Source organism: Haliaeetus leucocephalus, unplaced genomic scaffold (assembly GCF_000737465.1).
Source record: "Haliaeetus leucocephalus isolate CR32 unplaced genomic scaffold, Haliaeetus_leucocephalus-4.0 Scaffold450, whole genome shotgun sequence".
In the NCBI taxonomy this organism is placed as follows: Eukaryota; Metazoa; Chordata; class Aves; order Accipitriformes; family Accipitridae; genus Haliaeetus; species Haliaeetus leucocephalus.
The window spans coordinates 4,447,025-4,464,632 of record NW_010972886.1 but is presented as its reverse complement, the minus strand read 5'-3'; the positions used below and the strand labels follow the sequence as shown (position 1 = coordinate 4,464,632).

The 17,608-nt window shown below is 38.5% G+C and overlaps 2 protein-coding genes across 2 annotated transcripts in view; one reads left to right on the top strand and one right to left on the bottom strand.

The window, feature by feature from the left end:
- The first annotated feature begins 1,499 nt into the window (after positions 1-1,499).
- Positions 1,500-10,583, top strand: TBPL1 (TBP-like 1). The gene is made up of 6 exons (XM_010574668.1): positions 1,500-2,804; positions 3,465-3,547; positions 5,043-5,106; positions 6,852-6,955; positions 7,056-7,150; positions 10,050-10,583. Exons 1-6 carry the CDS (start codon positions 2,670-2,672, stop codon positions 10,118-10,120), a joined length of 552 nt encoding a protein of 183 aa, XP_010572970.1. The 5' UTR covers positions 1,500-2,669; the 3' UTR covers positions 10,121-10,583.
- A 6,705-nt stretch (positions 10,584-17,288) lies between these two features.
- SLC2A12 (solute carrier family 2 (facilitated glucose transporter), member 12) overlaps positions 17,289-17,608 on the bottom strand; it is a 32,039-nt gene continuing 31,719 nt past the window's right edge. Inside the window, exon 5 of the mRNA XM_010574667.1 lies at positions 17,289-17,385. Coding sequence (XP_010572969.1) covers positions 17,289-17,385 — 97 coding nt within the window. The remainder of the gene's footprint in view (positions 17,386-17,608) is intronic.

The window sequence follows — 17,608 nt, the reverse complement described above, 5'->3', positions numbered from 1 at the left end:
CACAAAACATAGTCTAGAATATTAGCTACAGCTGAAATTAAATTTCAGATTAAAAAGCTCCTCCCTAAATTTCTGTTGTCTTGAACTTTCACAACACGGCTAATGAAAACGGGGGCACACTTACTGTAATGTGTAATTCTTCTTCCATTAAAATCTGTGCAAGTAGATTGTACTTCTAATCAAGATACACCATAATTGCTGAAAACATCCTTACTGACAGCTCCACAGCATATTAATGTTCTTTTTTTCCTGTAGATCCCCCTTTAATGATAGATCTTTTCCTTTAAAATAGTAATTTTCCTTGCTTTCAACCCCTTTTTCCTTTGTTCTTAATGAGCACGTGACTTTTCTCCCCCGATCTGTTTAAGACAAGCTATCAGAGTTTTATGGGGACATTTTCGTACAGTATTATGGTTTGCTTAGAGGTTAGCAACCTTTTAAGGGTGTTATGCATAACGATGTTATTCTTTCAGAATGTAGAGATTGAGGGTACCAGTAGAAACTTGCTGATGATTGGGAGACGCTGCTGATAGGAGGTATCTTGTTTTCTTACATGGCAATTGTTCCTGGGTTCCAGTAAGTGAACTCAGCAAGAGCCAGGAGTTGGAGCCAGGGTGGAAAACAAATGCCTCTCTGAAGATGCCATGGGTTCCAGCTCCTTGCTCTGTGCTGGCCCTGCATGCATGCCATTCAAAATCTGCACATGTGCTATCTTTGGATCTGGTGCCATAAATTGCTAACCCAATCTGTAGTAGTCCGTCAAAACCAGATGGAATAAGTAATTTCTAACTTTGAGGATTCATATAATTTCTGGTTTGGAAAAAAAAAAAAAAAAAGGATCTGAGAATACTAATTAGTTACTGTTTGTTCTCTTTTTTGCCTGCTTTCCCCCTCACCCCCACACATAGCCTTTGGTTTCTCTGGTTTTCTCTCACTGTCCCTGCTGTTTTTTCATCTCTTTTCTGTGTTATTACTCGTCTTACCTTTTCTTATATTAGACAAGCCAACAATTACAGAATAATTCTTTCGGCCGGGAACAAGCTGTGCGGTAGAAGCAGCAACCATCACAGCAGTTGACCCAGTACATTATGTGCATCTGCCTTGTAGTTTATTACTTCTGTATTGTTAGTGAGTTCTAGTCAAAGGTGCACCTTGGGTGAGTTCTCAATTAGAGACTGTGGCATGATGTATAGGAGGTCGTAGTCAGATGAAAATACTGATGATAATGTTAATTTTTTATCTTGAAGATTTCTGATATAGAACATAAGGCCAAAACATTTAAAGTGATATAAATGCATTACAGTCTGTTATGTATATTATTGTTCTTGATGCATAGTCTCCTGCTTCTTCCATGGCAATGACCATGTAGAGCATTTCATATATCTGGATTTTTAATTTGATTTTGCTCTTTGCTTTCTGTTGTGTTCATTTTGGATTAAATACTACTAAAATTTTAGATGAATGGATCAAGATAATATTGCCCCTATCTCTTAGGCTGTGCTCTACTTAGTCTACTTCTCTTGGAGTAAACCTAAGTTTTTTTACATTCTTCTACAAAGAAAAATTCCTGAATGAACTACAGTATTTTGATATAAGTCCTTTTCACTATATACCAATGTTCTTACTTTTTTCTCCTCTCCTTTCCCCAAATACTTCACCTGAGATTTAGTTGAGATGTCTGCTCTCTTAGCTTTGGTATGCTTACAGAAGAGATGTCGGGCAGTGTTGGGCTGGGCTGAGCGGTAGCCCAACAGCCCATCTCGTGATCCTCCTCCCCCCGTTGAGGTGTGTGTTAGGAGTGTCACCTTCAATGTGCACAGGCAGACTGGACGCTTCCTGGCTGCCTTAAGTTTGCTGTGTGTGCACTATGCAGTCATCCTGTGCCTTCACAGGTACTCATGCTTTTCCTCAGAAACACTGGATTTTACTCTGCGCATAAAATACGTTCATTCTATGCAGTGTGAGCAGTGTGGAAGGGGGTGAGAGGCCACTGTGGCTCAGCCCAGGCTGTTGCTGCCACCAGGACATTCTGTATAGTTTGCATTATGCTATTGTATTGGGAGAGATGGGCCAAGAGTGCTGGATGGAGATGGGAAAGCTGTGGTAGCAGTCTGTCTACAGGCTGCAGTTTGTGTAACCCGTGTTAGTTCAGAGTTATTCAGCAGGCTCGTCCATTCCAACACAAACATCAAGCTGTTCAGAATTATCAACTTCAGCAGTCAGAGGAGTGCATTTTCCTGAGGTGTCTAATGACATCCTCAAATGAGCTGAGGAAAGATTATCCACTGGAGCTATGGAAAAAGTTTCAGTAATCTTTACTGTGTCCCAATATAGTTGGTAAGAGTTGTAACATATTTAAGAGTTGTTTAGATATTTTATACATGTATATGTATACACACTTTATTTCTGTTAAGTCTGGCAACATGGCTTCAAATAAATAACCTATTTTCTAGCATACAGGATGCAGACACCCCCCCCTTCCCCACACACAGTTAAATGAGTCAGAGTGTAGTCACTTCTGCTTCTTGTCTCATTTACGAATGAGACGAATATATACAATGGCATTAGTAGGCAATTTTCTACTGCTGTGTTTAATTTTATCACTTTTGTTTCTCAGGATGTGGTCTTCATGGTGAGCTGGTGGCAAAACTGAGTTGTAAATCACCCCAATGGATGCAGACAGTGATGTTGCATTGGACATTTTAATCACAAATGTAGTGTGTGTTTTTAGAACAAGATGTCATTTAAACTTGAGGAAGATCGCATTAGAGGGAGCAAATGTGATATACAAGCGTGATGTTGGGGTAAGAAATTCAACGTGCTTCAGTTATCTATTTTTACGAATGTTCCTTAAGCTAAACATTCTTGTGTCTGATATCTATGTATGGTGGATAGAGAAAAGCATAGTTTTATTTCTGTATTTCTGTCTTGATAGGCATTTAGTCTGTCATACACTAAACGTACAGCAAGGGGAGTGGGTAAATATTGTCGCAGAAGACTGCAACTGTTAAGGTTATTAGTGTGTATAAGGCATGTGATGAGACATCTTACACCTCAGGGTCCGTTTTTGCCTCCCAAAATTTGATGGTTTTGTCAAGAAAATATATATCCTAATAAGGAGTCAGCAATGTGGGAGTCACTGTAAATAGAAAAAAATTAGCACAATGCTTGTAGCTTTCAGCTTTTTATTCAGAGGAAAATACCTTCATTTAATCTGTTTTGTGAACACTGAATCACTGGCTGAGATATTCCACGCTTATTTTGCTCTTCTCAAGAGCTGTTTGTTTGTTTGTTTGTTTTAATTACTGAAAGAGATTAAGGAACAGTTTAAGGCTATCAAAAATAAAGGAAGTATTAGTGTAACAGTTGATTTGTCTAACGGTTGATTTTTTTTTTCTCCCAGTATGAAATTGAACTACCACTAATTCCCAATTCTTCCACTTTTATTTTTTTTTTCTTTTTAGAAAGTATTAATGAAGCTTAGGAAGCCTAGGATTACCGCCACAATTTGGTCCTCAGGAAAAGTTATTTGCACAGGAGCCACAAGGTGAGTTCATGAAGATTCTTTCTCTAGCTGTAAATTCTTGTGTATTTTAAAATAGAATGTTGTAAATGAAGAAGATGGCAAGAGGCAGTACTTGCCACTGTTAAGATTCACTTATACAGGATCACACATAGATCTTTGCCAAGCTGCATATTTAGGAGCAAGTTTTCTATATGAAGTGTCTGCCTCAGTGTCCTGGTTTCAGGTGGGGTAGAGTTCATTTTCTTTCTAGTAGCTGGTATAGTGTTATGTTTTGGATTCAGTATGAGAAGAATGTTGATAACACACCGATGTTTTCAGTTGTTGCTAAGTACTGTTTAGACTAAGTCAAGGATTTTTCAGTTTCTCATGCCCAGCCAGCAAGAAGGCTGGAGGGGCACAAGAAGGTGGCACAGGACACAGCCAGGGCACCTGACCCAAACTGGCCAAAGGGGTATTCCATACCATATGACAACATGCCATATAAACTGGGGGGAGTTGGCCTGGGGGGGGATCACTGCTCAGAACTAACTGGGCATTGCTTGGCGAGTGGTGAGCAATTGCATTGTACATCACTTGTTTTGTATATTCCAATCCTTTTATTATTATTGTCATTTTATTATTGTTATTATTATCATGATTAGTTTCTTCCTTTCTGTTCTATTAATCTATTATTATCTCAACCCACAAGTTTTACCTTTTTACTTCCTATTCTCTCCTCCATCCCACTGGGTGTGGCGGGAAGTGAGTGAGCAGCTGTGTGGTGCTTAATTGCTGACTGGGGTTAAACCACAACACTCAGACTAAGGTGAAATCATAAGCAACATCAGTTCAGCCTTCTGGGAGAGCAGCAGGGAAGACTACTTTATGAAGAACATCCTAGAGATTTAATTTGAGAACTCTTTAAGAATTCTATGTTTTTAGTCAGAACTTGAAATTTGGGAAGGAACGACCTTTTTTGAGGGATATCTCCTAGTCTTTCATGAAAACCCACCTGAATTTAATCAAGTTGTACAGTATTGAGGGACTGGAAAGAAGCAAAAGCAGGCTCTCAGTTCAGATAGATCTGAGACTTGCTAAACTCTTAACAGCTGAATTCTTTTAAGATATGTCTGCATTATGGAGTAAGGATAAGGTACGATAGTAAATTTGCATACTTTCTGTATATGATCTCTGTCTCAAAAAGGAAGGTGATTGTTTAGGACGTTAACTCCAGACTACCTGTGATCGTATCTGTTTCTTAAAAGTGTGTATGATCAAAATATGTCTCCCACTTCAGCTGGAGCCAAGTGCCAGGATATTCTTCAAACAGGGTGTAAAGGACTCCATTTGACTATCTAGATAGTTAAAATGTAATACATACAGTAGGATATAATGAAGGCTGTCCATGTGATCATGGTTCATGTGCTACATGATATAACAGTTCACCTTGTAGTCTGAGTAGCTATTGTGGTATGTGTGCACACAAATACGTAGTTTATTTCTGTTAATGCTAGATTCTTTTCTTTCTCCTTTATAGTGAAGAAGAAGCTAAATTTGGTGCCAGACGATTAGCTCGTAGTCTACAGAAACTAGGTTTTCAGGTAATCCTAATGAAAAAGGACTTGTATGACTCAAGCAATGCTGGTAGTCCATTTTTTAAGAAAGAAACAAATATGAGGGAGCATAACAATTTAGCAGTGAGCATGTTTTCGTTCAGATGTCCCTTTTGTGTCGGCATACGTTTTCCAGATGCTGGCTAAAGAGAAGCTGTTTTATTTTGTGGATTTGAGTTTCATTTGGCAGCTCAGAGAAGTGCTTCTTCACTGGCTAATGAACAACAAAATTTGTTTAATAAATGAACATCCACAGATGTTTCTTGGATAGAAATTAGAGTATCTTGAAAGATTTATTTGGAAGGAGTGCTGAAGAGTATAAACCTAACTGTCATTTGAACATAGTTTTCCCTCGTTTCTGATGGAATAGCAGATATGTGTCCATCTTGTTAAGGGCAAGTTTGAGCCTCTAATTAAAGAGGAGATAAAAAGTGCTTCTGCACTGTCAGGATGCACAGCAAGAAACAAGCCAAATAAAATACTTAGAATGTGAAACCCCTCTTTTTTCTGGGCTTGGGTTAACATTACCAGTCAAAAACACCACTTGCATTTCATAGTAAATGTTGAAAAACGGCAACATGAATGACTTAAAATTACACACTTTAGTACTCTAAAACTTCCTGGTAGTCAGTTATGCTGTTTACCCACAGTTTCAGTTTACAGACAGACAATTACATAGACACAGTGGCTGTCCTTTGGGAGGGACACGCTACCTTTGATTGTAGTACATAAAGGCAGTGGTGATGGGCTGTTGTGGTAGTGCTGCATCAGACCCAAGCAGAATTTAGACACTCTTACTGTTACGAATGGATACATTAGACCCAGCCTCTTAAAGTTGGAATGGAACATTAAATCACTGAGGTGAACAGTGCTTCCAGGGTGGACACACCAAGTTTTATTATAAAGTGAGTGGTTTAAGTGGAATATATTTTGAAGATTAAATTGATAGTTGACCTTTTATAAAGATAAGTTGCTTCTACTGGTAGTATTCTTCTAAAAACTTTTGACTAAGTAACAGTCATTTTAAGTTTAGGAAATCTCAGAAAATGAACAAAAGTTTATTCAGTGATATTTCCAACACTGACTTCTCAGCAGCGCAGTTGTTTGTTTAGGAATTGTCCATTGACTATTTTATTGTCATCTAAAATGGCTGTGGTAAAGAATAACTGAAAGCCAGTAGTTTGAGCTGGGTTTCAGAAAGTAATGGAGTAGAAAAACAGCTTGCTGTACTGGCCACTGGAGATTTGAAACAAAAAAATTTTCACCTTTTTTCTTATTCTTAGCTTTAATAAAAATGGTGTATAGCAACAAGGCATTAAAGAAGTTTTCAAATTGTGTAAGATTCTTGTAACAATGAAATCTAAGCTTTTTCTCTGCTTATTTTGATGTTGCATGAGCTATTTAATTTAGTTTACTTTCAATTTGGTGGTGTTTGGTACAGCAATATGAGTTGTTTCTGTGTCTCATTCTTAAACTGTGCTATAACCATATAATACAACTGTGAAGTGTCTAGTTCAACAGTTACTGTACCACAGAAGGATAAAGTAAGTTATTTGAGTCCATTAAGTACTGTTTAGATTCCTATTAGAAATGCATCAATCACAAGGTTTTAATTTTGAAATCTCATCAAAATATTCTAATTAGTATTCTAACTTTTTTTTTCTGCAACCCATACATCTGCCTCACTGTAAACTGAATTTCTAATGTCTTTTTTTTTCCTCTCTTTTGAAAAGGTAATTTTCACAGATTTTAAAGTTGTGAATGTTTTAGCAGTGTGCAACATGCCCTTTGAGATCAGATTGCCAGAATTTACGAAGAATAACAGACCTCATGCGAGGTATGGTAGGATTTTAAAGAATTATAATCTTGGCATACTTCTTAAGCTTTTCTTTTTCAATTCTAGATCTATAATTTTTACCTTTTATTTTCTTTTCTAGTTATGAACCAGAACTTCATCCTGCCGTGTGTTACAGAATAAAAACTCTCAGAGCTACCTTACAGATTTTTTCCACAGGCAGTATCACAGTTACAGGTATTTTGATGTCAAAAATAAATATTTAACTTGTTGGGAATATTTAACTTTAGGGCCAGTAGGTTTAGGAAAGTAAGATGTTTGAAATAGTCAAAAGATATGGTGAAGGGATTTTGTTTCCCAGGACTAGCACCTAGTTTGTTTTTGAGTGAAAGTGCCGAAAGAGTTGTAGAGAAAGTGTTATTATTAGTAGGGTCACTGGGTTTTATAGAAACAAAAGTGAGATAAGACTTGAGAATGCAGGTATTTATTGTTTATTTGAATTTTCTTCTTTTTTTTCACCTTCATAGTGCTGTAAACTACACTGCATGTAGCATTAACATCCTTTTCATAAATACGTTTCCAAACTGGAGATTTATGGAAATGTATAGGATAGCATAGCATTTTGTCATAACTGAACTTGACCAATACTTGCAGTTCTTCAGACTTGTGCTCTTTCTCTCAAAGCTCAGCTGAGAGAGAACCACCACCTGAATCACAGGCATTAGTGATTTTTCCCCATCTAATCAGACATATGATTGTCCTGGGTCTTGAAGATGCCATGCCGTGTTTTTTTTCCTCTCTCATCCTAATTTTCATTTTCCATTCTTTGTTATGTTTGCTTGTGAGGTGTCCACCATAGGCTTCCAGATACGAGAAGCCAGTTTTTTTAGAGAATACCCCTTAAAATGGTACAGAACCAAAAAACATCACTTTATATCACTTTAGCGGGAATTCTGTCTTGTGGTTGTTAGAGCTCAGCTACTGGTTCAGAAGTTGGGTAGGGATTTTTATTTTCACATCTTAACTCCTTAACAAATACCTAGGCTTTAAAAGGAACACTTCTCACAGGATATCGGGAGAAGTATTTTTTAAAGAAGACTGCATCAGATTTGGTAATCTGAAAATATAGGGCTAAAAAGAATTTCAAGATAGCAGTATATGTTCTGAACAGAGCAACTGGTCTAGCCAAAACTAGAAACTAAATTTAAAATAAATAAGAAGCTTGAGTATCACTGCAGTAATAAAAGGCTGTCAGCGTGTCTTGTCAGCCTCCTAATGAGTTTTAGCCTTTCTGTAAGATTCTTATTACTCCATATATGAGACAAAATCACTTTCATATTTCCAGAATTGTTCTTTCAAATATGAAGGCAAATATTGTAAACATCAAAGTTTTACTTCCTTCTGGTTTACTTGTTACAGTGAGTTTGAAATACTTGAGACCACTTTTGGTTTTGAAGCCTTCTGTTTTGCCTAGGCCTTTCTTCTAGGGGAAAAAAAGAGTCCACAGTCTTATGCTTTTTGTTCTAAAAATTTTTAAAATTACTTTTCAACCTTACTCTACTCCCTCTCAAGTGCATTCAGATGAGGTTCTATTTCACCATTCATATTTCTGTAGTACTAGTACTTGTCATGCCACTAACTCAAAGAATTTTATTTGAGATACATAATTAGAAATGTTATAAAAAAATAGGAAGGTGGTGGGGTTTTTTTAATGGGACAAGTATAAAAAGATTTAGAGTTACATTGAGAGAAGAAAAAGAACTGATATGTAATCGGAAGAAGTATTAATTTTTCTTCCTCCAAAATGAGCGATGGGGGGGGTTGGGGGTTTTGATTTGTTTTCTTCTCTTACACTCTCTGCAATTATGATCCAGTTTTTACACTTCTTCAACCCTACAGGGAGTGACTTTTTTTTTTTTTTTTTACAAGAATGATTTGCCTACTCATACTCTCACTTTCTGAAGGGTTTCACTAGGACTTGCTTTTTTTGTAATAGCGGACAAATTTAAGGAAGGTGCAATATCTGCCCAGAAAGCAAGTACCTTTCACCAGGCTTGTTTTAGGGGAGTGCTTAATTCACAAAGTTTGAAAATACAGGAAGAATCCTATTCCATTCCTTTTTTTTTCTGATTGAGCATGTAAATTAAAACAGTATTTCCATAATTACTTAAATAAGTAACTTTATAACTTATTTAACTTACTTATGATTTGGGGGAACCATTTTGAATAGTTCTCTATACTTGGAAGAAATTTTTGAAGTCTAAAGCAAGCTAAAAAACCACTGAGTTCACAGTCATCAAAGCACGTGAGAAATTGCTGTTTTCATTTATCTACATCACCAAACTTCTGTCCAGGATGAATTTCTTCTGCCATGTTACTGCTCGCTTATTTGGAATCTTAATTGTTCATTGCATAAAATGGTCTAGTACAGTTAGAAAGTGTCACTAGTTCATTCTTCCTTTTCTTTCCCCAAATGTTCATAGATCGTGTTAGATAACCTTCATATGCTTATCCTGAGACAATAACCGTTCCCTGGCTTGCAGGTTTTGTCCTGAGATGAATGGTGGTGCTATTTGCAAAATCCAGACTAGAAAGTAATAGTCTATAATTTTCAAACATAAAATAACACTGCTTGAAACATACTCAGGTTAAATGCAGCATTATTTAGCAGTAGTTTTTGTTGGTAGGTTTTTAAAAGAAGAGCTAAAAGTGGCTAGGCTTTGACTAATACAAATTCCTAGAAGATTAGCATAAGTAAAAGTATTTCTTCTACCTCTGCCACTCAGGCTCTGCCGTATTCTCTGTGCTGACTTTTTAAGCAAGTAAATCAAAAAGCACCCAAGTTGTTATGAAATTAAATGACAGTATTATTTATTTGTAGTCTAGCCATTGACCAGTGTAGAACATCTTGCAGATTTCATGCAAGAGTCTTTTCTTGTAAGTAAAAGTGATCAGAGGAACACCTTCTTAAGTTGGGAGGAATGGGGGAGAAATTATTTTTGTCTACAGTATAAAGTTGTAGTAGCTAAAAATATTAAGTTTATTTTAAAGATACTATTGTTTTAATTTCCATTTCCCTGATTTTTCTCTTCCTACTGCCTTTTTTTTTTTTTTTTTTTTTTAAAATTTTTCTCAGGGCCAAATGTAAAGGCTGTTGCCAGTGCTGTGGAACAGATTTACCCGTTCGTGTTTGAAAGCAGGAAATAAATTTTATAATTCACCACTTGATGGTTAGGTTCCCTAACCAAGCACCTTTAAAGACTGCTGCACATTGGACTAAAAGCAAAAAGGAAAACTGGACCAACCATAGCAGAGGAATACAGACTCTTTTACTTGCTCATGGCTACAGTATAAACTCCAGTTCTTTTGGATTTTACTCTTAACAGTGCTGTATTGTAAAAACGGAAGTTTACAAGATATGAAATTGCTGCTTTTAAAAAGACATTCTATTTATTTTTGCAGTAATTTCTGTGTATTCATAAGCAAAGCTGTCACGATGTGCACTACCTTTAAAACATATTTTTTTTTCTTAGTTTGAGCTTGTGTTTTATTTGTGAATAGTCTTTTACATTTTTGTATGCTGAATATTGGGCACCAAAGAAGCTGTAAAAGTTATCTTTTTCACCTGATGAATGTGCACAAATAAAAGTTTGGAAAATATTTCTCTTCATACCTGTTCTGTTATATTCCTTTCCCTTTTTCTATTACAGTTAAAATTGTATAGCTGCAGATTAATTTGAAACAATGTAAGAATAGTCTTTCGCTGATACCTTCTGTTTCTAATTGTAGTACGTGTAAAACTTTGTGTGTGGGTTAGATTGAAATCTATAGTAGTTACGTATGTTTATCTGAGGATGAAATTTGGTTTGTTCCCAGTTCTCTTAACTACATGCCAGACTTCAAGTATTTTCTTGCTGTTACATGAAGAGAAGACATTTCTAAATATAAAGGTCTACAGCGAGTGTTTTCCTATAGATGATGAGGAAATCTTATCAACTAAAGAAGCTACTGTAGAAAAACCAACTGCCTTGTCCACCTACTGGATGCAAAAGGAAAAAATTACTATGTGAGCTTCGGTTTTCAGGAAAGTGGTGTTGTGCTTCAACTTGAGAAGATGGTATGGTCACGCTAATCCAGCCCCAGCCTATTGCTGAAGGATTAACACAGACCTTTTCTACACTCTTCTTACTGTATAATATTTTCATGACAGGAGCTGCCAACAAGCAATGAAGCTTGATTCTGGCATGTATTATTGGTATTAATCTTGGACTTGGAAGCCAGTAGATGTTTCTCTCAGTAAGTGCACATTTGAAGCAGAAGAGAGGTGAATGCTTAAAAGTAACTGCAAATGCTACTTTTAAAAAGATACAATAAATATGTATAAATGTATGTATGTCTTTTTTCCCTATCTCACTGAAGAGAAATGTAACACTACTATTGTGTGCTGCAGGTAATACACAGTCTTAGTGGGTGCTAAAAAATAGTAAACCATGAGCTGTTACTGTACCAGAAGTCACAGCTGTGAAAGAAACGTGGAAAAACATCCTGAAGAAGCAACTGCCTAGCGTATTGTATTTAATCTGGCTGAGGGGATGGTATAGAAGTTGGGGCTGTTCATAGTGACTTCATGCAGAAATTATGGAAAGGAAGGAATAGTATGGGAAACGCTCAACCAAACCCCTTGTGAACAAAAAGAAGCAACAATTTGTCACAAGCTTTAAGCAATATGTTCATAAAAGCCCTTTTAAGCTCAGTGTAGGTAGGAAAGAGAGGATTTATAAGCATGAAATTACTAAGCTGAGTTCAACAGTCACAGAATTCATGATAAAGAGCAGGGAAAGGGATGCTTGCTATATGCAAGCTTTCCAGTTCTTATAGAAGATAATGTGGACCTCGGTACTCCTGATACTAATGAGGATTTTGTGAAAAGTCAGAGAGAGCAATGGACGAACCATCATTAGGGAACATTAGTGTATTATTGTTACAATTTAAAAAAAGAAAAAGCAGAAGGTATTGAACAATGAACAAAATTGTAATGGGTTTTCCAGGAACAAAGTGTAGTCCTAAACTGGTGAATGAGGATTTGGCCTTTATAACTACAATAGCTGTCTTAGATTAGGCTTGCCTCTTTTTCTTTGGGATCAAATTACAAAGCGCTTGAGTGCTACCAGTGAAATTCTGGAGCTTTTGTGAAGCATATGTGTCTCCTAAATTTACCTATGGAGAAAGAGGAACGTTTCACTTTTTTCTTAGCACTGTCACGTAGTATGAAGTCTGCCTGTTAGAACAAAAATGGAACATAATAATGAGCTGCAATGTATTAAAATGGGAACTGTTTCAAGTGCTGCTTAGATCCATGCTCGCAGTTTGAGGCCTTCATAACAATCTGTAAGGGGGACAAAAAGCACACTACTAAACTTCCAGGGTAGTATTGAGAAATAATAATAGCAAATAAAGATTCCTTGAAATGTGTGCTCACCTATCCTAGCTCCAAGGGAGCCTCAAACAAATACTCTTTAAAACCTCTGATGATGAAGGGCATTTGGCAGTGTATGCTTATGCTCAGGGATGTCACTATTTCCCATCACTGCTCTCAATCAGTAGGTCCCCACCTCGGTCTGGAATAAGACTTGCTGCTGCTGCTTATGCATGCATGCATATACACACACACCCCCTTCCCCATCTTCAAGAGTTTGTCTTTGTTTCCTTTGCCATGTTATGCTGTTTCCACCTAGGCTCTCGCTATGGACTCCTGCAGTCACGATGTGGACCTGAGGCCAGACAGCATGCCTCAGCATGCTAGCTCTCACCTCCAGCGTGAGGAGCGGTGCTTTGATTAAACTTACCTGTCAATCAGCTCTTCCTCAATGGCTGTGTTTTCTAGAGCACTGTTCATCTGTCCCTGGATTCTCCGGGTAGATCCCATGCAAAACTCTGCACAGTGCTCAGCTGTGGCACTAGCAGCGCCATAAAAAGTTTATTTCACATTCCTTAAAGAGAAGGGTTGGTTCTATTTATACAACCTACTAAGAGCTCCTTTTTGCAGTAGAATGATAACTCTGACTCATTGCTGGCTTGTGAGTTGTCATAACCACTAGATCTTTTCCTGCAGTTTCTAGCTCCATTTTATCATTCTCTGACTTGCAATTAGCATTACCAGAGAAATTTGCACTTAGGCTTTCAGAACTGTGTCCTGCTTTTTTCGGACCCTTCTCACAGATTTGTGAAGCTCTGAATTCCAACCCAGTCTCTCCCAGTTTAGTATTGCCTGCAAATTTAATAAGCATATTCTGTAATCCAATCCATTGCTGAATAATTTTAGAGCTGGGACAAATTTTTTTGTGGAGTGCTTCAGAGATGCAGGAATGTGATTTGTAAGACGTGTCCCTTTTTTCCCTTGTATTTTCATAGTTGATGAGGTTGTGATTGCCAGTGCTATGTCATCAGATGTGCAGGCTTTGTTATAAAAGACCAGTACAATCAGGGCTACGTTTATAGGGCTATATAGGGCTAAGTCTGTAGGACTACAGTTAAGACTATAGCTGATAATGATTTAAAATGTCCTTGACTGGAGCATCATCACCTTTTGGAGGTATCTGAAGCTATTATGGTCTGTGCAGTTAAACCAGTGTTGGAGCTATGCCTTATTCAGAAAGATGGAATTTTTACTTACTTCTGTATGCACTAAATAGCTGCACATGGGGAAAGTTTAGAAGAGCTCACAATGAACCCAAAACCTGTAAGGTGGAGAGACAATTTCTGTGGTATTCTCTGCGTTAAATTTATTTTTGCAAGAACACTCACAAAATTTATTACAGCAGAGGTTTGTTTGGAAAGCTGCAATGCTGACAAAGATTTTGCAGAAGCTTCTTTCACTAAATGTGATGTAATAGAAATTGTAAGCTGGTATGGGCTTGGACTGCATGTGCAAAATGTCTGCTATCTAGAGACAATTATCAGAAAACAGTACCAGCCAGAGCAAATGGGGATGATATTGGAAATGTGCGTAATGCACTACCTGGTAAAGTCACAGATCAGGAAAGGGATGAATTTCCTGTAATATAGTCGTACTAAAAATACATTATATTACTTGATTTAATCTCAGGCACTTGTTAGTATAAGAATGATGTTGGTAAACTAACGGCATACTTGGAAGACTACCCAGAGTCACCTTAATATTTCTTGTTCTGAAGCTGATTTAGTAGAATGCATGATACTGATAACTGTCCTCCAGCTTAAACATGAAGCGGGTGGGGAGATTTCAGTAGACATCAATGCTAAAAAACTGAGGAAGGTACTAACATGCAAAAATCCAGCAAATGGTGGGTTCGGACTCTGTTTTTTGACAAGATCATTTTACAAGTGTTCAGAACTGACAGTGGAATGTATAGGTTTTATAAAAAGAAAATACCACTGTTGATCTAAGAAAAAAGCTTTACAGTATTAGCAGGTCCACCTGCAGCCCTTTGCTGGCACTTGAGAAGTTCTAGTTTCTTCAACAAATGCTTGCCAGGCTTCCAGGCTTGACACATACTCATTATGCAACACATGGCACCAACCATGTATCCCATGTTTTATTATTCTTTCCATTTCAGTAATAGAATGTGGTGTTTTCTCTAGCAAGAAGGCATCGGTATTTTTCAAAACTATTCTTTGCTTGAGCGTACTATGGTTAAAAAAAAAATGAAATTCAGGCTGTGTATCAGAATGTGAGCTGATCCCAAAAGTGCAAAGATCAGGATGCTGAACTGAGCATTCCAAATACCCCCACCCCAAAAAAAACCCCCAAACCCAAGTAAAAAAACCCACCAAATCTTGTAGGTTTTGGCCACGTCCTGGTTCTTCTCTCCCACTGCTCCAAACCCAGCTCTCCAGCTCTTCCTGTTTCACACTGCTATGAAACTTTTACGTGGCTGAGCTCTAACACATTTGGCATCCTTTTCCTGACTATTTGTAGAAGTTACAGGAATACTCTTACCTTTGCCAATTCCTGCTGCTGCAGCGTGGAGTGAACTGTTCCTGCTGCGGTCAGGGAAGCGCAATGAGGCTCTTTGCTATGGGCTGTCTCCCATGCAGGGACCTCTTCTAGCCTGTTGTGGTCGATATTGGAACTGTAGACCTCAAACAAAATTCTAAGCAGGTCTTCAATTTTTATTGCAAAATTCAAAGTAATAGAATCCAAAGTTTTCCATGTCTGTGGAAGCACCTGAGATCCAGGGTGGAATTTTAGCTTGGGATGGGAACCTGCCAATTCCCCACAGGGAATGAGAGCAAAAGGCTTCCAAGCTTAACTGCTTCTGATGGGGCCTTCAGTCTGAGTCACCTACGTCTCAGGTGTACAGTCCCACTGTCTGTCCATGTGTCCTGGGTGTGCTCGGTCTCTCGTTGCTTATAGACTATGTCAAAAGGGCTCACATGGACCCTTACGAGAAGATTTTACTTAATCTTTGGTACGTTGTGTATGCCAAAAACTGCACCTTGCTGAGCCTTATGCATACTATGACAAGAATCCCTGAATGCAGCCCGGTCTCATAGTGCCCACAAGGTTATTGTGAGGACTGCTGGCTCTAAGATCAGGACAGAGAAAAAGGCCGCCATAAGCTGACCTGCTAGCCAGTGGCCTAGCAAGTAAGTGTTTTGCTTGTTTTAGATGACATGGGATCTGCATAGTTAAAAATCCTGCATTGTGATAACTATTTACCTGGCCTTTGTACCAAAAGTCCAACAGGTTTTGATATTGGTTCCCTTAAAGCTTACGATACAAGAAGGTTGTGGTACAGACTTGGCCAGTAGGTTCCCAACCTGAGGTAGCTAAATGTCCAGTGACTTCTGGCAAATCATGTCCGTGGCTTCAATAGTTTCTTTTCAGGTTTTGAACACATCCTCACTGTCTGAATAGATGTGCTCCTATAAATTTACAGTGCCAGTACCTAGAAGTGTGACCATGTAAGAATCTGATCAGAACTGATCCGCTCTGTTCAGAAGTAAAACTTTACCTAGATTAGCAAGTTACTGTTCCTTCAGTGCAGGACACAGTCACGTGATTTTTATGCTATGAGACAGCAAATAAAGTGGGATCATGTGCTTAGTTTGAAGTAGTATCTGCACTCCAGCTGACAGTGTCAGTCTTGCTTCCTCAATTAAATGCTGGAAGAAATGCCACTGTGTGGCTGCTGAGACAGCCAGCATGCTTTTAAAGCATGCTTTTTTCTTTAGACAAAGAGCCATTTATTTATCTGCTAATAAATATTTATCTACTGATCATTCTAAAAAAAACTATTAACCTTCTAAGAAAAAAAGACCTACATTCTTTGATGGGACCCATACAGATAACCCTTTGTAGAGGTTTGTTGAGTAATTCAGGATACACTTGCTAAGCAATAACCAAGAATTGGATGTAATTTATGATTTGCAGTGATTACAGTTTCTGAACTCCCTTTGTGCTGCCCTGTACCACACAGTTCTCGCTTTCTGAATCCAAAAGTCAAAGTCCAGTGTGCCCTGTGTTGAGAAATAGAATGATTTTGGCATCAACTCTCGTACTGCCAGCTTCTAACTTTCCTGGGACTGGGAAGCCAAAGAAATCCTATCTCCTCTTCTGTAAGGCCATCCTCAGTCTCGAGTAATTGATTATGCAAATATCCCCCCATTAAACAATTTGACTGTGGTTTTTTTGAGGAGTATTTCCTAGGTCACTGAATCCTGGCCCTCCCAGGAAACTGTAGGTAAAGTTCCTCTTAGAAGCTGAGCGTGCTCCGTTTTATAAATAATTAAGTTCTGATGAACAAGATCCTTTTTTCAAGTCGTGTTAAGCTGAAGCCTATATTAATTCGTAAACAGTTCATACCCGGTTGCTTTGCACTAACATCATCCTTTACACTCCACAGTTGTCCATTTTTGCTCTATAGTGTTGTCTTCCCTAATATACTGACAGAGTGTTGTTAACACTTTTCAGCCCCTTTTTTGCTAGGCTAAACAGACCTGTCTTTGGTGGGCTCCTCCTGTGAGACTCTTCCTTCTCCTTGGCACCCCAATTGTTCTTTGAACTCTTGTTGAATAGGGCTAACTAGAATCGTGCACAATATTCCAATGTCCATTCACCTCCTGCATGTAAGAGGTGAGTAACCACAGGGGAGATGAGGGGTGGTGGTCTGAAACAGAGGGAGCCTAGACTTCCAGTAAGTTATAAAAACTACAGCGATCTTTAATGTTGGCTGTAAACTGCCACTGAAAGAAGCTCTACTAAGAAATGAAAGAGAGACTATCTTGCCTATAATAAAGATACCAAATGTCCCATCAGAGTGTGAGCATCGCTGAACTTTTTTTTTTGTTTTTAATCAGTCTTTTGGTGAAGGCTGCTTGGATCGCCCCGGGTCTAGTAGAGCTGCTCTTTCTCTCTCTTGGCAAGTTCCACCGGCACCAGTGTCTCTCTGCGCTGGCTCATCCAGCACAAGGGGGTCTTCACGTATTTCCTGGAGAAGCAAAAAAAGCCCCAGAGGTTTGCCATCGAGCACAGCTGGCAGAGCGCTCGCCCCGCTGCCTGCGCCCGCCACCGAGGGCAGGGCTGGCCGGCAGGACAGCTCTGCAGGCGGAGCACGGCCGTCCCAACCACCACCCGGCCGGCCCAACAACCACCACCCGGCCGGCCCAACAACTACCACCCGGCCGGCCTAACCAACCACCACCCGGCCGGCC

Bases quoted from the DNA above. Each gene is read 5' to 3' on its own strand.
- TBPL1 (XM_010574668.1), top strand. From the start codon at position 2,670: ATGGATGCAGACAGTGATGTTGCATTGGACATTTTAATCACAAATGTA. The intron at 3,548-5,042 runs GTGAGTTCATGA...TCTCCTTTATAG, and splicing joins ATTTGCACAGGAGCCACAAG to TGAAGAAGAAGCTAAATTTG. The intron at 5,107-6,851 runs GTAATCCTAATG...TCTTTTGAAAAG, and splicing joins TACAGAAACTAGGTTTTCAG to GTAATTTTCACAGATTTTAA.